The 21,357-nt window shown below is 44.2% G+C and overlaps 1 protein-coding gene across 5 annotated transcripts in view; it reads right to left on the bottom strand.

The window, feature by feature from the left end:
• grik4 (glutamate receptor, ionotropic, kainate 4) overlaps positions 1–21,357 on the bottom strand; it is a 334,598-nt gene that overhangs the window by 12,233 nt on the left and 301,008 nt on the right. For all 5 annotated transcript variants that reach the window (XM_037775509.1, XM_037775506.1, XM_037775510.1 and 2 more), the window contains exons 13-14: positions 11,253–11,456; positions 7,456–7,569 (exon numbers count right to left, since the gene is read on the bottom strand). In XM_037775509.1, coding sequence (XP_037631437.1) covers positions 7,456–7,569; positions 11,253–11,456 — 318 coding nt within the window. The remainder of the gene's footprint in view (positions 1–7,455; positions 7,570–11,252; positions 11,457–21,357) is intronic.

Raw genomic sequence — 21,357 nt, 5'->3', positions numbered from 1 at the left:
TACTATAATGCTCACATTGCTCCTTGTCTGCTGGGTCTGTAAATGTTGTAAGCAACTTTTCTCTAACACGCCATTATACTTTATAAAGGTGATAATGTGCCAGTGTTGTGTTCCAGGTCAAGTGGTCGAGGATAGAGGATGAGCACAGGGGCTTAACCTGATGCGCCAGGTTGTTTGTTACACAGAACCATCTGAGAAACCGTTATTGGAAAGTGTTTGGAAAAGGGCAGGCGCTTTCATAGAATACTTGGCAGGTGATTGGATGAACCATCTGTCAATCAAACTCTTGCCGAAGTCAGTCTGGAGAAGAGTGAGAAAAGCCTTCAGTTTCATTCTTTGCTCTTCTTTCAATGAAGAAATGCTCTCCAGTTCTGATATAACTGATGCTATTGTAGCATCTACGCTAAGCTCATTAGCAGCCACCATGTTGTGTTGAACGAACAGTCGCCTCTCCCGTAGCCACCAGTAGCTCCTCACAGGACGCTGATTAGTTCGTTCCCTGGCTTGCCGGACACAAACGTATCACTTGAAGCCTGACAAGATGGATTTTCATGTGATAGGGGATCTTGTAATATCGCACGAATCCAGCTGCCGTGCAAGATAAAAAGGGGCCAGCATTTAGAGTAAGCAACGGCAATATTAACTTTACCGTCGGCATAGAAGCAACAGAGACTAACAATGTAGCAAGCTAGTAAGTGGGTAACATGGTGCAGTAAAAGGCATAATGACAGAGGAAAAAGATGAGGACGTTGGGAATATGAACATTTTCCTCAGACATATTATAAAATTACGAAGAAAAACAACATACGACTAAAATTACAATATATTAACTTATTATGCACCAAAAAATAAACTTCTATGGCCTTCGCCTTTCTGACAACGTCAACAAACACGTCACAACTCGTGAACTCGGAGCTTTCAGAAACTTACGAGGTTGTGACTACCACAAGAGAGGGGCGTTCATATGGACCCCATTTGAAGGCACCATAATCTCTAAAACCAGATTCTGCATTCACATGTAAAATCTGTAGGCAACGGCACAAGATTTTGGCATCGGAAGCGTTCTGATTTCCGTTTGTAGTTTGAGTAGTATTGACCGGTAAAAACTCTGTGTGGAGAGCAAAAGAGGCGGAACGCATTGGCCGAAATGCAATATCTGAACCCATCAGCTATCGTCTGATGATGATTTCGCTTTTTATTGGTTTAAAATTAACTTGTAAACTGGCTACTTGTGAATCAATCCGGTCGTACACGTTGACTTTCAACTCCAACTCCAGTCTCGCATCTCAAGTTGGTAATCGGATTGTAAACAATGAGCAGTGCACGGAAAAGCAAGTCTTGGCCTGGATATCCGCTGGCTACACCAGTACCCCAGAAATACAGCCCCTTGGCCCCAAAGGGTTATCTGATAGTTGATGGGTTGTGAGAGTGATGCCTGCTGAGGTTGGTCAGGACAGCCTCCAAGATTGTGGGAGGGGCGTCAAAAGTGCATCTGTTACAGCACCTCTGATTCATCTCTGCAAGTAAGGGCTCAGTGTCACTGATGTTAGCACAGTTATAAATAACTTATGTACGTAAATATTGAGCGTATTTAGTAATTCATAGCTTATCAATGATAAATTGACTTGAGAGAGCAATTTATGAAACCACGAGTACCTCCCAGTCCATCCAAATGGCCTCGGGTTATTATTTAAACAGCAAGCTCATATAGGTGGTCTGCTCTCTCTTCATTCTGGACGGTGAGTGTGTGTATGTGCAAGGCATACTGTCAGTAGCTGCGTGTTTGTGTGCGTGTGTGTGCTTGTGTTTCAAAGCTTGTCAGCAGCTGTCTGCGCTGTCAGTCAGCAGCAGCAGGGCAGATATAGTACGTGCTCGGGCAAACCAGTGCACAGAGAGCACCGGCGCTGAACACAGAGGCAGCAGGTAGCTGACTTCTGGCTGGGGAAAACACAGCAGCCATGGCTCATCTGGTGGTTACTGCTTAATAGGAAATATGCACTTGGAAGAGACAGAAGACTCCAAAACTAAGACATAACGACCAAACAAACTGGAAGTATTGACATTAATAAATGCCCTGGCGCAAGGTATTAAAAGTCACCCCGCTGCAATAAAGGAATTTCAGAGTAGAAGGAGCACCAAATGTGAGTACATGGGTATAAATTATAGCCACAGGTTGCCCTTGCTCCTCACACATAAACATTTGCTGCTGTGTTTGACTTATTTTTATTAGAGGCAGGGGAATCATTTTATAAAGGTTTATCGTCACGTTAAGATGATAAGAAGACAGGAGAGAATGCAGACGCGGTGCAGAGGGCAAAGCATCCTTTACGACCTGTGTTTTTATGGGTACATCTCAACAAATAGAAGAGCGAGGAATTGCTGCCTATTATGGTATTTGTATATCCCTTCTTCCTCTTAACACGCAGATGAGGATCTCATTCATTTTTACCTTGCACTGCCCTTGTTGTCTTTCAACTTCCTGCCGTCCCTCCTTCATCCCCTCCTCCCCCCGTCTCTCTCTCTCGGGATTGCCTGCATGCCAGGAGGGTGGCTGAAGGAGCTGGTGAGGTTATCCAGTCAAGGATTTCACCTACTCATCCTGCCTCTTGGTATTCATACCACACTGTTGCCCCCTGAGGCTGCCTGCCTGAATACTGACTCGCTGAAGGAGACTTCCCATTGTCATTTCAACTCTCGCTCTCATTTCCTCCGTCTTCTCCACACCCCCTTTTGCTTCTCTTTCTGCCCATTTCTCGCTAATTCTCTTTTATGTTTTTCCTTCTTCCTCTCTCTTCCTGTGTCTCCCCACCTTATAGTCTTTTTTTCTGGAGCTCTTTGATAGTGTGTGTGCATTCCTAATTGTGTCAGAGCCGACGCCATCAGCTGTTAGGTAGCCGCGGGGGCAATCTGCAGAGAGCAGTTGATTTGGCAGAGGTCACAGGGTCATATTCATAACAACATCCTGCTGTCTCCTGGGCTCTTGTCTGGCTTTATCTCTGTGTGTTTAATACATGCGTGCGACTGTGCGTTACAGTGTGAAACTATGTGGGTGTGTGTGCGCAAGGCTACACGTGTTTGTGGCTGTGTAATTTTGTCTGAGGTCGTGTGTGGCCAGAGAGTCAATAAAGCTCCGTATGCCACGCTTTACCCTCAGGGCAGCTGCTGAATCTGACACAGCCACCACACGCTCCTAATTAGCTCCTTCGTCTAATTAAGTGGCGCTCTCTCTTTCTCTTATACGCTTACTTTGCTGCACAGTCCCCAAAATGAAGGAAACGTTTGGATGATGGAACTGGCACAGATATAAAGTACCTCGGAGTGTTGGGGTCTTGGGTTACAGCACACGGCTTTTTGTTGTACAGATGATGAATGTAATGGGAGGGTTGGTTTTTATGAGAAGAGGTTGACAGTTGCTCTAGGTTATGTCTGGGTTCATAACTCTGGTGTCCAATTCACATATTGTACTGGCTGCTGAGGTGAAGGTGTGCTCTTTGATTTGTGTGCAAAAGCAAATCTAATTTATTTGTATGGCCTCAAACCACCTGTATGTCTCAAAGGATACACACCACACAATATGAGATACAGTACAACATGACTGGATGCAGTACAACTACAAACCTCCAACCAACCACAAAATAGTCAGACAAGACAGCTGGAGAACCTAGACAGGTTGAGATCGTCTTCTGCAGACAAGCTGTCTGCGATTTGTTCCTATATTTTTTCTTTTGAATGTGGTGCCCTGGAAACAAGTCAACAGAGAATCAAATCCGCTGTCTTTTTGTGTAACGTAAAACACTGACACAAAATCATGTGACAGGTAATTAAGTGTTGTGATTTGCCGCTATTCTGAAAGCTTCACGGAAAAGTTTACTGTGACAGTTGACAGTTTTTAGAGTGGAGGAACCAGCGGAGTTTCAGTCCAAGTTTCTGCTGTTTCATACAGGAAATTAATTTGTTGTGAATTGTGCATAAAGGCAGTGTTGTTTGGGAAACAGTTTGAGATAGCTTTATAATACACAAGCAATTCCGCCAAAACAGAATTATGCTGTTTACTATATTGGAAAAGATTGTCCATATTGATTGGCTCAGAATGTGAATGTGTGTCACAGTTTTAAAGGCAGGGTAGGTGATCTTAAATTAGCAAGAGTATACAAGATTTTTTAAAATAATCCAACCGAAAAACCGAGAGTCCAGTGTTGCCAACTCTTTTCGCTCCGCTTAGCTGCTAACTAGCTCCAAAAGTCACTAAATCTAGCAAGAAAGTCGTCAAGTTGGCAACACTAACTGTCATTCGCTTCAAGCCTCCCTCCAAAGCCACAATTTTCATAATGAACGTGAACGGTGAACATGGCTATAGTTAGTACTCACAGCTGTCAAGCTAGCAGCTTGTGGAATACACCGGTGACAGGCAATGAGTGCACCATTCTGGATGAATGTAATGATTGGATGGGCTTCTTACAGTCCTGTGACAGCCACAGGTACTGGATTTTTTTCTTTTTTGTCATAGCATTTGATTTATTGGTTGCTGTGGGGATGTGATTAGAATTTCAACTAATATAACAAACTACAATTACTGCCTCGAGCTTGAATGAGTACACCAAACAGTTAAGTTGCAGTTTACAGCCACGTCTGTAAATGTTATCATTTCATCCTATTAGACATTTGTGTGAAATTGCATATGAATATGAATTGAAAATAGCATATGAATTCTTGAGTTATGGTCAAAAACGTGTTTTGTGAGGTCACACGGACCTTGGACTTTGACCACCAATATCGAATCAGCACATCTTTGAGTCCAAGTGGACATTTGTACCAAATTTGAAGAAATTCCCACCAGGCATTCCTGTGTTATCGCGTTCATGAGAATGGGACGGATGTGAGGTCACAGTGACATTGGCCTTTGAGCATCAAAATCTAATCAGTGAATCCTTGAGTCCAAGTGGACATTTGTGCCAAATTTAAAGAAATTCCCACCAGGCATTCCTGAGATATCGCGTTCATGAGAATTGACCAGTAGGACGGACAGGACAGAACGTACAGACAACCCTGTCGCCGGCAGGGAGGCATAAAAATGTTTCTAAAATCCTTACCAAACCTGCCTTTGACTAGAAAGGTGCACTCAGTAGAGTACAGATCTCCGCCAGGTGTCTCTGCTATGACTATGGCTGTAATGTTTGATTGAATGAATACAACTCACAATTGGCTAACCCCCCATCTAAACTGCAAGTGTAATCTATGCAGATGTCTACACCGGCTCTGTGCAGGCGTGCGCCTCAGCTCCGTCTCACGGGTGTAACCGCGACTTGAAGCGTTTATTCAGCCTTCACTGATCAAACTGTTTCCCTCCCACTGTGTCTCTGGCCACAGAGCAGCGGCTGAGAGCTATTCAGTAGTGTGTGTGCTGGTATTTCCGTTAGCTGTTAGCTGATAGCCAAACACACCGTCCAAAACAATAAAAATAAGCAAACTGTTTTCCCCCACTGTGTCTCTGGGCGCAGAGTAGCAGCTGAGAGGCGGCGATGCACTCAGCTGTGTGATCACTTGCGGCCCCTACCGGCCGGGGGCCGGTTAGAAGTAGTGAGTGAGGAGTCAGCAGGCAATCAGTGGCAGTATCAAACAGGCAATAAAAAGTGTTTTGAGAAAGTGAGAGGTCCTTGAGCATGCAGCCATAAATGAGCATCCAAAATATTATGCAGTTAGGACGGACACAGAGATGCTCACTCACTCATGCACGCACGCATACACACAACCGATCTTGTGACTGAGATAACAAGACGAGACAAAAAAAGGATGCACAATAAAAGAGAGACACTGTGTGCGTTTGAGAGATAAACGTACAATACATACATACTGGCAAGAGGAGAAATGGAGATTAAATGGCCGACAGTCTGAGGGTAATTAATACTCAACAGGCGCCGTTATTTTATTGCATTCGCCATTCTCATTGATTAGACTGAAATTTTCATTTAAAGTTTGAAAGCAGCAGACCCCCTTTTTAGAAATCACTGTGCCTCAGATCAATAGTCAGTGGATTAGAACTAAACAAGTGCAGTCACAGAAATTCAAATATCGAATTTTAGAGCCATGCTGAGGGACCGCTCTGAGACAGATCTGGGAAAATGCCAAGGGGCAACGGGAGAGTAAAAAGGGCATGAAGAAATGATGGTGGGACAGAGAGAGAGAGAGAGAGAGAGAGAGAGAGAGAGAGAGAGAGAGACACATCTGTCTTTACTCTCTCTCTTTCTCTTATCTTGTACCTCTCTCTTTTCTCGCTGTCTTTTCAGTGCTTTATCTTAATAATAACAGCTTTCTTCATTTCCTTCTTATTGCCCTTTTACTCAGGGATGTGACGTCAACTGGCTCAAGTCTGTGCTAATTCAACTCTGTGACTGTGTGTGCCAGCCCTGAGGGACATCAGCTCCATATCACCTCCTTGTGCTGCCACCCGCCTGCCTGCCTCCCACTTCAGAGGTGATACGCTACCCGGCAGCCCATTTAACACCGTACCTGCTGCGAGCATCGATTGATTCTCCCCAACTGTTGGCGCTCAATTGAGTCCCTCAATGCTACACCTATTAGTGCTGTGTGTGTACACTATGGGAAGGTGAGAAGGAGGGAGATTTACAAGAAGGGGAGACAGCAGTCAGAGGGAATGTGAGTAAATGCCCCACTGGGATACCACGCACGTGCCAGATCACCTAAGTGCGGAGTGTGGCCGGCGCCATACTAGCCCCTGCTGTGTCACCTTGGGTTTTGGGGGAGGACTGATGATTAATGGGCCTCTGACTCTGCAAACACTGGCTCATTTCCACCTGCACTGCTGTGGTTTCACTGTTTCTTGCTTGGGCTTTCTCTTAGCGGAGCGCGAGAGGGCGTTGCTCGTGTGAATAAGATTGCCAAAACCAAGCAGAGGGCAAGCCGAAAACAACTGTGAAACTGGTACATTCATCAGGAAGTTCACACAATAAAACACGCCATCTGGTGCTGGCAGGATGGGGGGCCACGGCAACAGAAGGAGGAAATGAGCAAACACAGGAGAAGTGAAAAAGAGCTGGACGCTATTAAAAAGTTGAGACTGCAGGGACAGAAGGGAGAGGATGCTGGGAAGATAAAGAAGAAGCGAGAACGCGAGACTAAGGTTTGGAGGAGAGGATGACAGGAAGAAGAGGAGGCCTTGAAAACACACAGATGCAGGGGAAATGGAGTAGCTGAGAGGTAAAAGAGGTGATAAGGTGCACAGGAGGAGAGCTTGTGGAAGGATTTGGACAGGCTAAGAGAGATAGACTCTATAGTCCAAGAGGTATAGTGGTTCTTTTCTAGCCATTAGACAAGGCTGACAGCCTGCTGTGGTACGTCCGCAAGCTGTACGAGAGCCTGTTCGATCGGTTACAGCACGCATGTGTGTGTGTGTGTGTGTGTGTGTGTGTGTGTGTGTGTGTGTGGCTGGTAACTCACCAAGTGGACACGGTACATGATGCTGATGCCGAGAGTCATGAAAGGCTTGGAGAAGTCAATGACCTTTTCACGCTCTGCTGTGATGGTGAGGCCCGCGACTGCCAGGTCAGCTTTCTGCAACACAGGGGGCGAGTAGAATCATGTAAACACACAGTCAGAAGGCATACTGAGCATAGCCGCGAGGACGTAACATGAGTTTATGACATAACGCTTGGAAGGATGGCATAAGAAGTGGGCTACTAGATGCTAATTCCCTAATAATGCCCTTTTGTATCCCATAGCCTCTTTGTCCGCCAATATCTGTGGTGAGGATAATCCAGCATTGGCACTGTGTGAGTGTGTGTGTGTGTGTGTGTAGGGCACAAGAGAGCTGAGGGTAACCATTGTGCCGGCCAAGGGAACACTGTCAAGACAAATCACTTGACAAAGCAGCGGCTGGTAAAACACACACATACACACACGTAGAAATGGTCAATGTACGCTGAATACTGGATGGCTCCCTGCTAATAATACAGGCCAGCAAAGTGCAACTGCAAGGGATTTTTCATCTCCCTGAGGAGCAAAGAGGGAAAGCAGCAACGCATTGCTCTTTGTCTGCTGCAGGGGAACTAAGAGGATTGGGGAGACGGGGAGGAATGGGAGGATGGGAGTGAGGAGAGGGGAGCTCTGCTGCAGCACTGCAGACGCCACTCAAAAATCCACAATGCACTGTATCTCCAGGAAAGAGAGACAGGGAGAGGGGCATGTGGCATGCATGACAGAGTGCTTTTTGCCACGACATCCATTTTGACGTGATGTGAAAATGTTTCCGTAATGATTCCAACCTTTAGAGCAGGTTTAAAGTGCCACCGGAAGACATTTAGAGCTTCACCTATAAAGCCCCAATCCCGCGCCGTCTGTGCTCCAATTAGTGCGTTACATTTCTAAATTCCCACCTCTTTAACCTCGCCCCAGCCTACTCTCCACACTGCAGCCTAATGTCTCCCGCTGCCCTACCCTGAGCCCGCAGGCTTTGACCCTCCATCATCAGCTGTCCCCCAGCCTCCGCTTCGTCTTTTCTCTCTCTCTCTCTCTCTCTCTCTCTCTCTCTCTCTCCGCCGTTTGAAAGTCTGATCGCCTGCTCCCGGCGCCCGGAGGAAGCCACACGCAGGGAACGACCATCCAGGCAATTTCAACAAAGAAATTCACTGATCCTTTGAAAAATGAACACACGGTCGTAACAGCCACTGAAATATTTATGTGACGATAGAATATTAATATTGATTACCGGATTCCTCTGCCTGCCTGCTGTTATGCCTTCTAGTGTAACTGGGGAAAAAAAAAACACACTGTAATGCTGGCTGTTCAATATTGCATCATACCCGTTTCCACTTGCGTTCAATCATATCAGGGTAACCCGGTTAAAAAGGACAAAATAAAACTTGTGAATGTCAGGGATGAATTAAACATTACCCTCTAGGATGTAGGATTTGACTTTAAGAGTTCAGTCTTTGGAGATGCCTTTGTTCTCTAAAGCAGCACTGTGGATTAAGGAACCAGGACGTACTGTACTTAGACTTTGGTCTGGATTCCTCTTGGCATGTCTGCTCTCATTGTTAACGCAGGCTGTCTGACACCCGTCAAACTAATCACCCCCACACAGTGAAATATTGTTCAATGTGAACGGTACTGGCAGGGACACAGGTATCTGTTGTCCGGAATAACCTGAGGCTGTCCTCCTTTGCTGCTACCGGGTATATATTTCATATCCTTTCAACTCATCCATTAAACTTGCAACCGTGGCTTTTTTTCCGTTGTTTTCTTTCACAATCTTTTTCCCCTGCCATCTTTCCCGTTTCCTTTCTAAGCCTTTAACCAAACAATCTCAAGCCTTTGTGTCCACCGTGGAACATCCCTCCAGATGTCCCCCATCCCATGACAAATCCCTCTCAAGTACGCTTTGACTTTTTGTCCGCGCCCCCGCCTTGCCACTCCACAGCTCAAGCTGCCTTCAGACACATGTTGACTTTAACCACGGCACTTCTGAAGGTCAGCCGTCCACACGTAACTTACAGGGGACGAGGGCGGTGGCAGGCTGTGACAGTAACAAGAGCAGGCACTCCTTGTTTTACATACTTAATGGCTTTGCCCTCCATTAGCCTGCAGAATTAAGACAGATCACCTCCTAGGATCGGCTCAGTCCCTCTCTACTTCATTCCTGTTTTCCTCTACCGCACCTCAACCTTCATCTTCACTATTTTTTTACGCCTGTTTCACTTTTTTCCTCCCCCTCTTCTCCCCTCAGCTCCCTTAGGCCAAGTTCACACTACATGACTTTCAAAGTCGTCAGATTGATGTACTGTTCACACTACACAATGTGCTGTCTTGAAGCCGTTGTGGTTTTCACACTACATGACTGATGGGTGACATGTGGTCACACCAGGAGGAATCCACAATGTTTTGTCATGAAAACACACGTGAGAAGAGAGACGGGAAATAACGTAATATCATGCAGAAGACAAGATTTTTTTGTTCAACCAATCTGCGGAACTTTCCTTGTTATGCTTGTCGATGTTGTCGTTGGCACGTACTCGCAAAATTGCCTGTTTCCACACGTCTTTACTTTTTATAGCCTGTTTCCTCTAGGTGTAACAACAACTTCAGTTTGGTGCGGCGTCAGCAGTGATGCAGGCGTTGTACCGGACCACTGTGGTGGAGAGGGAGCCGAGCCAGAAGGCAAAGCTTTTAATTTACCGGCCCATCTACAGTACGTTCCAACCCTCACCTATGGTCATGAGCTTTGGGTAGTGACCGACAGAATGAGATCTCGGATACAAGCGGCCGAAATGTGCTTCCTTGGAAGGGTGGCTGGGCTCAGCCTTAGAGATAAACTGAGGAGCTCAGACATCCGGAGGGAGCTCGGAGTAGAGCCGCTGCACCGTCGCGTCAAAAGGGGCCAGCTGAGGTGGTTCGGGCCTCTGATCACGATGCCTCCCAGACGCCTCCCTTTAGAGGTTTTCCGGGCACGTCCAACTGTTAAGAGGCCCAAGGGTAGACCCAGAACACGCTGGAGAGATTATATGTCTCTTCTGGCCTGGGAACGCCTCGGGGTCCCCCAAGAAGACCTGGAAAATATTGCTGGGGAGAGGGATGTCTGGAATATCCTTTCAAGCCTGCTGCCCCCCGCGACGCGGCCCCGGATAAGCGGAAGTAAAAGGATGGATGGATGGCAGCAACAACTACCCCTCCGCCAGGTTTCTCCCCAAACCCGTGTCTTGTGTTGTCAGCGAGCGCCGAGCCAGCGCCAATTCCCCTCTGATCTAGGGCTTTTGTCAGGGAGCTCCAAAAACTGTTGGCGGGCGGAGGGCTAAAGTCATGTAGAGTGAACTAGGTGTTATATAAGCATATAACAGCTACATACAGCACAGCTGGAGGAGTGTAACACCTCACAGAGAGATTTACTGGCAACAACATAGACCGATTCAGGAGGAAAGTCTGTTAAGGTCAGTTCAGAGGGCTTAAGGAAAGGAGCTGACAGGGAACAAGCCACCAACAAGCTGTGACTCTTTTTGAAAATACAATGCTTAAGCTGAAAAGGCCAACTGCTGAATGAAAAGTGTGTGTTTGACATGAAGGAGAGCTGCTAGCTGTGAACTATATGAGAGCTGAGCTACACACTTTTAGGTTTGTGTATGTGAGTGCCTCGAGAAAGTACCTTGGACACTCAAGTGCTTCCAAGTATATATATGATGTGATAAAAAATAATTTATGGTTGTAGGGCTTTTTTCCAGATAGTGCATGTGTATATATTTACATACCCTTGAGATGAGCTCTCCAACCATGCCGGCCCACGATCCGTTTGCTCCGGGAACCCCGTACAGTCCGTCGCCCACCAGTCGGATGCGATACTTGAACTTGAGAATATCTGCCAGCTCCTTCAGCATGTCCACACAGAAGCCCTCGTAGCGGTCATTTCCCTCCAGGTCTTGGTGGTTCTGCCGCAGCATCACATATGGATTCTCCTGAAAAACACACAGGGTTTGCATCTTAGACAGCACATCTCCAACTGACAGTAGTGTGACAAAGCAAGACGGAGCACAGGCAAGATACTGACATATTGTACAGTCACAGGAAACACAATGTATACTGGACTGTACTATTCAGTTTACTTGTCACAGAGAGTCTAAAAAGCCTCAACAACTTTTTTGCAAGCGTACTACTAAATAGCCGGAGTGCCTCCTTAATGTTTAATTTGATTGCTCTACAGAGCCTAACTAAAGCTTTTACAGTCAGGAAGAATGGTGGAAGCATCTCGTATGTCCTTTAGAGGTCACAGTTCACATCAGGTTTACTGCCTTCAATGAAAACTGAGATTTGTGGGTCTGAAGCAGAGCCAGACACTTAAATCAGGGACAGACAGACGCATGCCAATCTGTTATCTCCAACAGAAAGTGGATAAGAAACAAAAACAGTTTCCTCTCACACACATAAACACACCCAAACACACACCTATTTACAACCTGTCTTTTAGAGGACCAACTTTCTGTTCGGCTGTCCGTTTATTTATGTCTTGTTTTGTCATTTAGTTGATGTTGTAGGAAGATTTAAAGAGCCCAGCAGTGATGTATTTCGGAGTCACCCTTATTGCGCTATTTTTCAAATAATGCAACTGTCAACTGGTGTGCTCGGGCTCCACTACATCATAAAAAAGACAGCGTTATGTACCACTTTGCTGCTGCTCTTTACCTGCACTCAGCTAGTGAATCCAGTGGGAACTAACTTATATTACTATGGCAATAATGACATCAGATGAAAGTGATTATCTAGTATGAGCGTTTTCTCGTGCACTGACACGTTTTTTTAAATAAACAAAGCAAAAGGAATCTAAACTTCTGTTTTCTTTATTGTTGCGGATAGAAGCTTTATTGAGTGTTTTAACAACTAAAGTTTATGTGCTCGTTCAAATAAAATACTAGCTCACAAATTTTGGTTTAACCATGAGCTTGTTCAAGAGATTGTCGTAAATGCGTACAGCGGGATGTGTGTAATTCACCACAGTCGTGCGTAAGCTTGCTGTGGCAGCTGAGCAGTGTTGTGGTGTATTTTCAGAAGTGGAATAGAAGTGAAATTGTTTTGTCATCGCCACAGCTGGATATACCTATTTGTGTGGTGGCTGGTTGACTGGCGATTGATTTGCCTCACAGTGAGAGCCACAAAAATAATAGTTCCACTGAAATCAGGAACATTTGAGAACTTGGTGCACATCAGGTGGCACAACTGTGACTTGCCCTGTTGTCGTAGCAACGGCTTGGTTCCACCTGTAGCTGCGTACAGATCACTTTGACACCGGATTGGGCGTCTTCGCCTGTTTCTTGCTGCATCACTGGACGGTGGAACCCACAGCCTCATGTTCTGCTGTGATAAGACTGAGAATAAAATGATCGACTGTCTGTCTGCTTAACTCTGCACCTAGAATCTGCATATGGATTCAATTGATCTAACCAGGCTCATAATTCGATTAAACAGACACGCTGTCTAGCAACATTAACCTGCAGCACCTTACAGAGAGAGGCAGATGACAAACGCCGTATTACAAGATACAGTATGCACGTGAGAGTAAGTGAGCTGCACATGTGTATGCTAAAGGTGCAATGTGTAGGATCTGGCGGCATCTAGCGTTGAGGCTGCAGATTGGACAGTTTTGCTTCCTGTCAGTTTATGTCCTTCACATACACCGCAACAGGAAATAAACTGTGAAACATTTAGATTGTTTACATTTACAACTGTGAAATGGTCTATACAGTACAGCGTCCTGCTGATGTAAATACTCACCAAATCCCAAACCTGTGTCTTAGAAATTACATTTATATAATATTAATTTGTTTTCCATTGTGCTGGGAAATGCAAGCGGTGCCTGGATCATGTTCACAAGCAACATTATTCGAGTGAAGGAAGAGCTAAATGTTTGTACCCCACACAAGTCATAGGGAGGCAGTTGGGTGGGATGGTGGTGAGTGTACAAAGCGCAAGACAGTGACACCGGGGTTCATGTCCTGACTCCTGTATGTGGTTCGGTTTAGGCAGAACAACAGCGCTTTGGTTAAGATCAGAAAAAGATTGTTGATGGTTTTTGTTAAATGTTAATGCAGTTAATGCACTTCTGGTCTTGTGCTTAAAGTCAATATTCACTTCACTTCAATATATATATACCATGGTCTCTCCCTTACATTAACCAAGTGTGAGCGCCTAAACAATCCATAAAATCATTTTATTATGCAGTAGATGCTACGAGCGGACACCTTACTGCAAAGGTAAGTAAGAAATAAATGAATAACGTTGACAGTGAACATTTTGTTCATTTTCTGACTTGCCAGATATGGTAAGTAACAATGCAGACGTATAAAAATGTAATCCATGCAGCATTATGTTTCCTTCAAAATGTATTTGCTGTTGCACTTTAGTAGTATAAAACCTTGATGCAAATCAAAACAAATTCACTGTTTTCTTCTGTTTGTGCTAGAAACTACAGTAGCTAGGTCTTTGAGGAAGAGATTTATCTTTTTTAAAAAATCAGAACTATATATTCCTGTACTGTTTTTAAAGATTTACATCATCAGTAGGAACAACTGGGCTTAAAGTTGAGAGCCACAGATGGGCCGGAGAAGTCAGAGAATATTGATGGACGAACTAAAGCATAGTCGGTTTTACTCTTTTCATGGGATTTATTGACAATAACAAAAGTATAGCATATAACCTTTCAGCCTTTTGTCCTAGAAGAGAAAACAAAACGCTAACCAAGTTCTCAGCCAGTTAGTGACTGTACGTACCAATCTATAAAAGTAAAACTGTCCATCTGTTCATTAACTCCTTACAGCCACCCACCTCACTGGTCTAACATGAAGTCTATGCATCATGTTTCAGCATGAGGCACAATATAAATGCTAATTTCAGAGTTCACAGTCTGCTGAAGCTTTTCAAGCACCGACTTGCAGTCAAGCTAGACTGAACCAGACCAATTTCCGCAACATTATTACAGAGGGTTGGCTTTCATAGATGTTTTGTACATAACGCGAGCTGGACAGAGGGACAGGGAAGAAATGAAGAAACACAAACCTGCTACGGTCACTTAACAGCTTTTCACACCAACAGAGCAGAGGAGCAGTAAGGTGCCTAGATGGATGGATGTTTATGTCCTACTACAACACTTAATTGACCATAATTCACCTTCAAGCTTCTTGTTGATTTATGTGTGTGAAAAAGGGTAAAAGCATTTTATATTAATAATAAATGGCTGCCATCATTAGGAAGCTCCATCTCTTAGAGTGAGGCTAGAAAATACTGCCTTCCCCCATCCCTCTGTGTTTGACCTGGTTAAGTAATAAAGTCAGACCTGCAAGCATCCATCAATCACACCAGTAAAAACCCAACAGCGATCAATAACACAGGGACGGTCTGACTGTTATCAAGCCAAAATGTGTTATTCCCCCCGTTTACTCTTCTGCTGTTTTCTTTGTCACTTTTCCTTTGTTTCAATTTGTCTCTCTTTCTGAGCTCCAGTTGCTCTATAAGAATTAGGGCTGCAGTCAACCACAGAAGATATTGGTCAACAGAAATTCTACCTATCGTTCAAACAATTGACTGGTCGATGGGGGGAAAAAATTGAATTATAATTAAACATATAATATATATATATATAATATATAAATAAACATAAAGAGCTATTTGCAGCATATTCAATTATTTTTAACCTAATTATTTTATACTTAATGATAACAACCTTCTCATATTCATTTGATTTCTGAAAATAGAACGAGCCGTTGCACCTGCAACCCTCACGGGTACTGCATTTAGCATAAAAAATATGCTCAAACCCTAACATGGCAAACTGCAGCCCAACAGGCAACAACAGCTGTCAGTGTGTCAGTGTGCTGACTTGAATATGACTTGCTCCAAACTGCATGTGATTATCATAAAGTGGGCATGTCTGTAAAGGGGAGACTCGTGGGTACCCATAGAACCCATTTTTTATTCACATATCTTGAGGTCAGAGGTCAAGGGACCCCTTTGAAAATGGCCATACCAGTTTTTCCTCGCCAAAATTTAGCGTAAGTTTGGAGCGTTATTTAGCCTCCTTCCCGACAAGCTAGTATGACATGGTTGGTAGGTTTTCTAGTTTCATATGATGCCAGTATCTTCACTCTTTAAAACTGAGCCTGCTGCAACCTCCGAAATATAGAATAGTGGCCGGGACAGACGGCGGCCTGTCAGATTTTTAAGAGGTTAATTAAAAATCGCAAGTTGCTTTAATGTGTTAAAGAAATTAGTGCCGTTAAAATGAATTTGCGTTAACACGTTATCGCGTTAACTTTGACAGCTTTACTCAAACAAAACCAGTAGGTACACCAAACATATTGAAACATGTTTGCAGATTCTGATATGTTCACACTCAAAGCCTACCAAGTGATGATGCATGGCGGCGGGTCAGGGTTTCTAAACAATCCGCACCGCCCAACCCCGCCCAACAATTAATAAGCGTTAATCAACCACCTGAACCCGACCTGCAAACTGCCAGCTTTATGCATTAAAGTGACACAGTTGTCAGGACTGAGGACTGAGACAAGGACAGAGACAAGGACTGTGTGTGTGTGTGGGCTCTCCGAGGGAGCGCCGCGTCTCTCTCACACGCATGTCCCTCTCGGCCACAAAAATAATGGAGTAAGCGCTTTCTCCTTATGAGAGTTGGTTGGTTGGACGAGAGCATATCGACCGACAAATTAACCAACCGATCAGAAGGTGTCAGCCCGAGTAAACATGTCCGGTCCAAACCGCCTATTAACCAGATCTGTGCTGGAATGGAAACACAACTGCTATTAAAAGCTGATATTTCTTTATATGGCCATATTACACAAACTGCCTCCTTATCTATATTCTCTACTGACTCCTAAAACTCCTAATCAGTAACAAGAATCAGTAGCTGCAGCCTTCGGTAATAAATTATGTATGTTATTCCTCAAATCCACACTGGTGAAAGTGCTTTTAAAGTTTTAAACTACAGTCACCTTAAAGGGACTGTTTGTAACTTTTTAAGCGTATAAATGTAGCGGGTCGCCACACATGCGCGTTCGCATATGCGCGCTTGCGTGTGGCCGGAGCCTCGTCTCTGCTGCTTGCTTACCTTCACTCAGACAGAGCGCGCGTTCTCGCGTACTCGCTCCACCTCTACTAGACGTGAACGCGCGCTCACTCCACACTGCAGAAGAGTTAGTTTAGCTCTGAGAATATCTAGTGAATGTACAGGGGACGTTTGTGCAGAAATAAATGCTGCAGCTCCTCCAGACCAACAGAGGTTTCCCGTGTCTTGTGAAGTGACGGGGCTCCTCCACGTGTTATGTTGTCGTCTCGTTACCGACCGGGTGCCGGTGTCTCCCTGCGGCTGCCGGCTGCGGTCGGGAGGCGATAACGTAACTCGTTGAGGAGCCCCGCTGCCTGAGCGTGCGCTGAGGCAGGAAAAGCCAACACTAGGATCAGCAGTGATTCATGGAGAGACCTTCGTCTGGTCAGCTAACATTACTGCCAAGCAGGTGAAATATAGAGTGATATGGTGCTTTTAGCTGACGTGTGTCGCCTCACTGTTTTGAGTGATGCTCGTCCATGTCTATTTAGAGCGAGCAAGCGCGAGCTCGACGCTGACTTTCGTTGATTTCAAGGCCACAGGTGTCGCTGTTAACAAGCATTTCTGAAAGTTACAAATAGTCCCTTTAAACTACATTGTTTAATAAGCATGCCAGTTTTTAAAAACAGGATTAAGGACTATTTGAACGGTATTACTGAATGACACTGCTATTGTAATTCATTGGTTGATGCAATTTGCTGTTTGTTGTTGTTGTTATGTTGTTTTTTGTAGTTTGTCTGTTATTTGTCTCTTTTATGTGACATTTCTTACGTTGTATTTCAGTATTAAGTCTGTTGTTTGTAGTTTTATGTGTGAAACTTTTATGAAGCTAACTTGGCCAGGACTCCCTCGGAAAAGAGATTTTAAATCTCAATGGGACTATCCTGGAAATACAATATAAGTATATAGCTGCTGCAGTTCACACTCATCCAAAAACTTCCACCAAACACTGACTAAAAAAAATCACTGAAAGAACCACTTCCACTAGAAGCCCTCTGTGAAGTTGAGAACAAAATCATATAAAAATAACTATATAAAGGTATGAAAAGTCTATACGGGGCAATGAAAGTGCTGTCTTCCATGAAGGCAAAATCACAAGGAAATTCCATCTACCTTCTTTTGCACACCACAGCAAAACAGCAATAAAGCCATAAGTTTGAAGCTTTAAAGAAATGCAGACTTTTAAAGCAGCTCTTATTCCCAGGCCAAGAGGAGTCTGGTTGTGGACTGATAACTTTGGAGGAAGAAGCACACACGTACATACGCACAAGTAAGAAAGTGTACACACACACACACACACATACAGACGCAGAGCGCCAGGTGCACCGGTGGGTGTTCAACTTCACACACCACAGTGGAGTTTCCCCTTTTAAAACCTCAGGGTGTTCAAGATGTCTTCACACAACCCTCCTCGCTTTGCTCAACTGTTGTCTTATCCTTAAAAACTTGCTCTCCAGAGCCCAGCAAACTGGCAGCTGAGATGTAATTCTCTCACAGGGTTTGGTAGTGCTGTTTGAAGAAGAGCCACAGACGCTCTGACAATACTCTAAAATACTAGGTCATTAGAAAAAGGGTCAAGTCATGCACAACATCAGTTTAGTGCTCGACAGTAAATAAATGGCAGAACATACAAATACAAAAGGATGTGAACAGATTCAGGTGCACATGCCTCAGTGCCGCTGAGCCCGTGTGCCAGCAAATCTGCCCCTGTGTCTGCTTTTATCTGTCGGCTCTATGTGCACTGTTGAATCCTCACCAATGCGTATGTGAGTAGATATGAGAGCACTCACTGACACAAGGGTAGTCTGAGAGAACTGTAGTTGACAAAAGCACAAAGTGGCTTTTACAGAAGGGACTTAAAGCAGGCTTCAGGCATTAACGGGGAAAATGGGTCTTGACTTGGGATTCAGATATGTAGATGATATGATTCTCCATCAGTGGCAGGAACCAAAGAGAGATGGTCCTACAGGTAGAGCTCTGCTCTATTTGATTTCTTTCAGATAAGAGAAATAACAGCATGAGTAGTATTTAAGAGCGTAATTAAATCACGGGCACCCAAGGCTGTTAAATGATTTGCTAATGGTGTAACGTAATAACCACATGTATTTACACGAAGTCAGTGAAAAAAGACGTGTGACGTGTGTGTGTGTGTGTGTTAGTGTGTGTGTGTTAGTGTACTGTGGTGGCCTTATGCTCAGATGAGTATTTTCTTACTATCTACCCTCTGTGCTGTTGTGACCTCATAAAAATATTTGACTAATGTAAAAATCATTTTTCAATCATTAATGATGATTTCAAAATTGTTCATCTGTGTGAATTGAGCTGTGTGTAAGGAGGGGCGGGGTGGGGGGTTGGTGGCTCTATGTGTGTATCTAATGTGTGTATCTAACAATCGAATATGTATTTTAATGGGAAGTGGTGTCGGTCAGCTTTTGCAGGGATGTCACACATAACCAGGTGGAGAAACGTGGAACAAAAAAAAAAAAAGTAAAGCTGAATAAGATTAATTTGGGAACGAGAGTGTACTTCAGTGTGCTAACATATACATATATCATATGAAACTGAAAAGCCTAAGGAATCTATTGGTATCAACCATGTCATACTAGCTTGTCGGTGAGGAGGCTAAATAATGCTCCAAATTTAGGCTAAATTTTTGCAAGGAAAAACTGGCATGGCCATTTTCAAAGGGGTCTCTTGACCTCTGACATCAAGATATGTGAATGAAAATGTGTTCTATGGGTACCTACGAGTCTCTCTTTTACAGACATGCCCACTTTATGATAATCACATACAGTCTGGGGCAAAAACCATGCAGTATAAATGTGTTATTTTCAACTATTCTACAAAGTTTAGTATTTTTGCATACTGGGGTCCCTAAACAGTCTTGGAATTGTATATGTTGGGTATCACTGTAAAGATGAGACTCTTGTGGATCTCATGAGCCCAATTGTATTCATATGTGCTGATTTTAGTCTCCATAGTAGCCATTTCATTTTAGTGAGAGCATTTTTTAAAAATTTGACCTCACTGTATAAAATGACTTTTGATGACCTCTAGGATAATCGCAGCCTCATGAAACTTTAAAGCCACAAACTAAAGATAGAATTCAGAGAATAGAAGGCTCTCCCAGGTAGATTGACAATACGGGGGTTTCTGAGCAGTTTCCAGAACGGAGTGCTCGCTATTCAATCATTTATTCATTCAATTCATTAATTAATTCATAATTTAATTAAATTATCTATGTTTATTTCTAATTTATGACTCAAACAATTTGACGAAGTGCTGAGCTGCATGTCAAATTATTCTTCAGGTTCCCAGCTTTCAGATGATGTACACCATTTCTATGTGACATCTACTGCTGACCTGCTATCTCCCATAAAGACCCCCTCTACCCCCCTAAAAAAGACAAAAGAACAGGTATATTGTGGGTCTCAGAGCGCTAAAAGAATGCGTCCATATATGGCCCAGACATAAATGTGGTCTGAGCGATCAGATCTCAATGTGTCCTCAGTGTGTCTTGGGTGTATTTATACCTGTACTTAGAGCTGTCGGATCACCCAAGACGCATGTTAACGCCAGAATGCCAGATGTGAACAGGGCCGATAACTTGAAGCTATTAAAATCCAGCTGTTACACAATCAAAATGCAAATCACCTGAGATCAGAATTGAACTTGAAATCAGAAAAAACTCTAGAAATGATTACTCTTTCTACTGCTTGACAAGCTACTGTATATTAGAATATTGGAACCACAATAGCACACACAATTTAGGACAACACAAGCAAGAGAATTTCATCTGGAGGAAGCAAAGAATGTTTTTTTTCTATTACATCGGTAGGGCTACTGAGGGTACAAAGATGTTATTTCACTAAGACCTAAACAGTGCCTTTAAGAAACTCAAACACTGATTACAAACACATGGTTTGTGGCCTTGCAGTAAAGTGATAATCAATTCTGTGATTGCCTCCCCCTGCCCCCCAGAGGTGTTTGTGAAATTGAATTGGGAATATGACGGTATGTGACATGTAATAAAACTGCCCTGTGAAGGCCAGCTGACCATGTCAAGCATGCACACAAACCCACAAATACACACACTGGACATACACACGCAAACGTTGGAAGAGAGCATCCATTAATGCTGGTGCAATCACACACACGCAGCCTCCCAGGCCAGCGCTACAGGTAAGGAATTCTTATGGAGGCTTTCAGTTGTGGCTCGTCTGCCGCCCGCAAGCGAGATAACAGCGACATGGCAATCACACCATGATGAATGAGCTGTGATAGGCGCTGAAAATTGCTCCTTGGTGGCTTCCGAAGTTTGGTCCGGGGACTCTATATCTCCAAAGTGAAATCAAAGCTCTGTGCTCGGCCAATTCTTTCTTTCACACCCTCTCTTCTGTTGTGAAAATATTGTCTCATTTGTACTCCCCCTCAACCCAAGCACACATCTCCATCCTCCCCCCACCCCTGCGCCCTTTCCCTCCTGTGTGAAATGAACCGTTCCATCTGAATCCCAATAACTCTCAATGAGGCCAGTGAGTTGTTCAGTGGCGAAATATGACAATATGTCCTTCCCTCATTCCCACGGCTCCGCAGCTGATAAGCCAGGCACTCAGACTAACACATTGGGCCAATTGCCTCTGCTTACAAGCTACTTTGTGTCTTATCGTCTGATTCATCAGCGAGGAGGAGGAGCTGGGCGAGTGACAGGTTTGTGTATGCGACTGTCTGCGTGTTTGTGTGTGTCGAGG

This window comes from Sebastes umbrosus, chromosome 7 (assembly GCF_015220745.1).
Source record: "Sebastes umbrosus isolate fSebUmb1 chromosome 7, fSebUmb1.pri, whole genome shotgun sequence".
Lineage (NCBI taxonomy): Eukaryota > Metazoa > Chordata > Actinopteri > Perciformes > Sebastidae > Sebastes > Sebastes umbrosus.
Note: the sequence above shows the minus strand (reverse complement) of the source record. Positions and strands in the feature narration are given on the sequence as shown.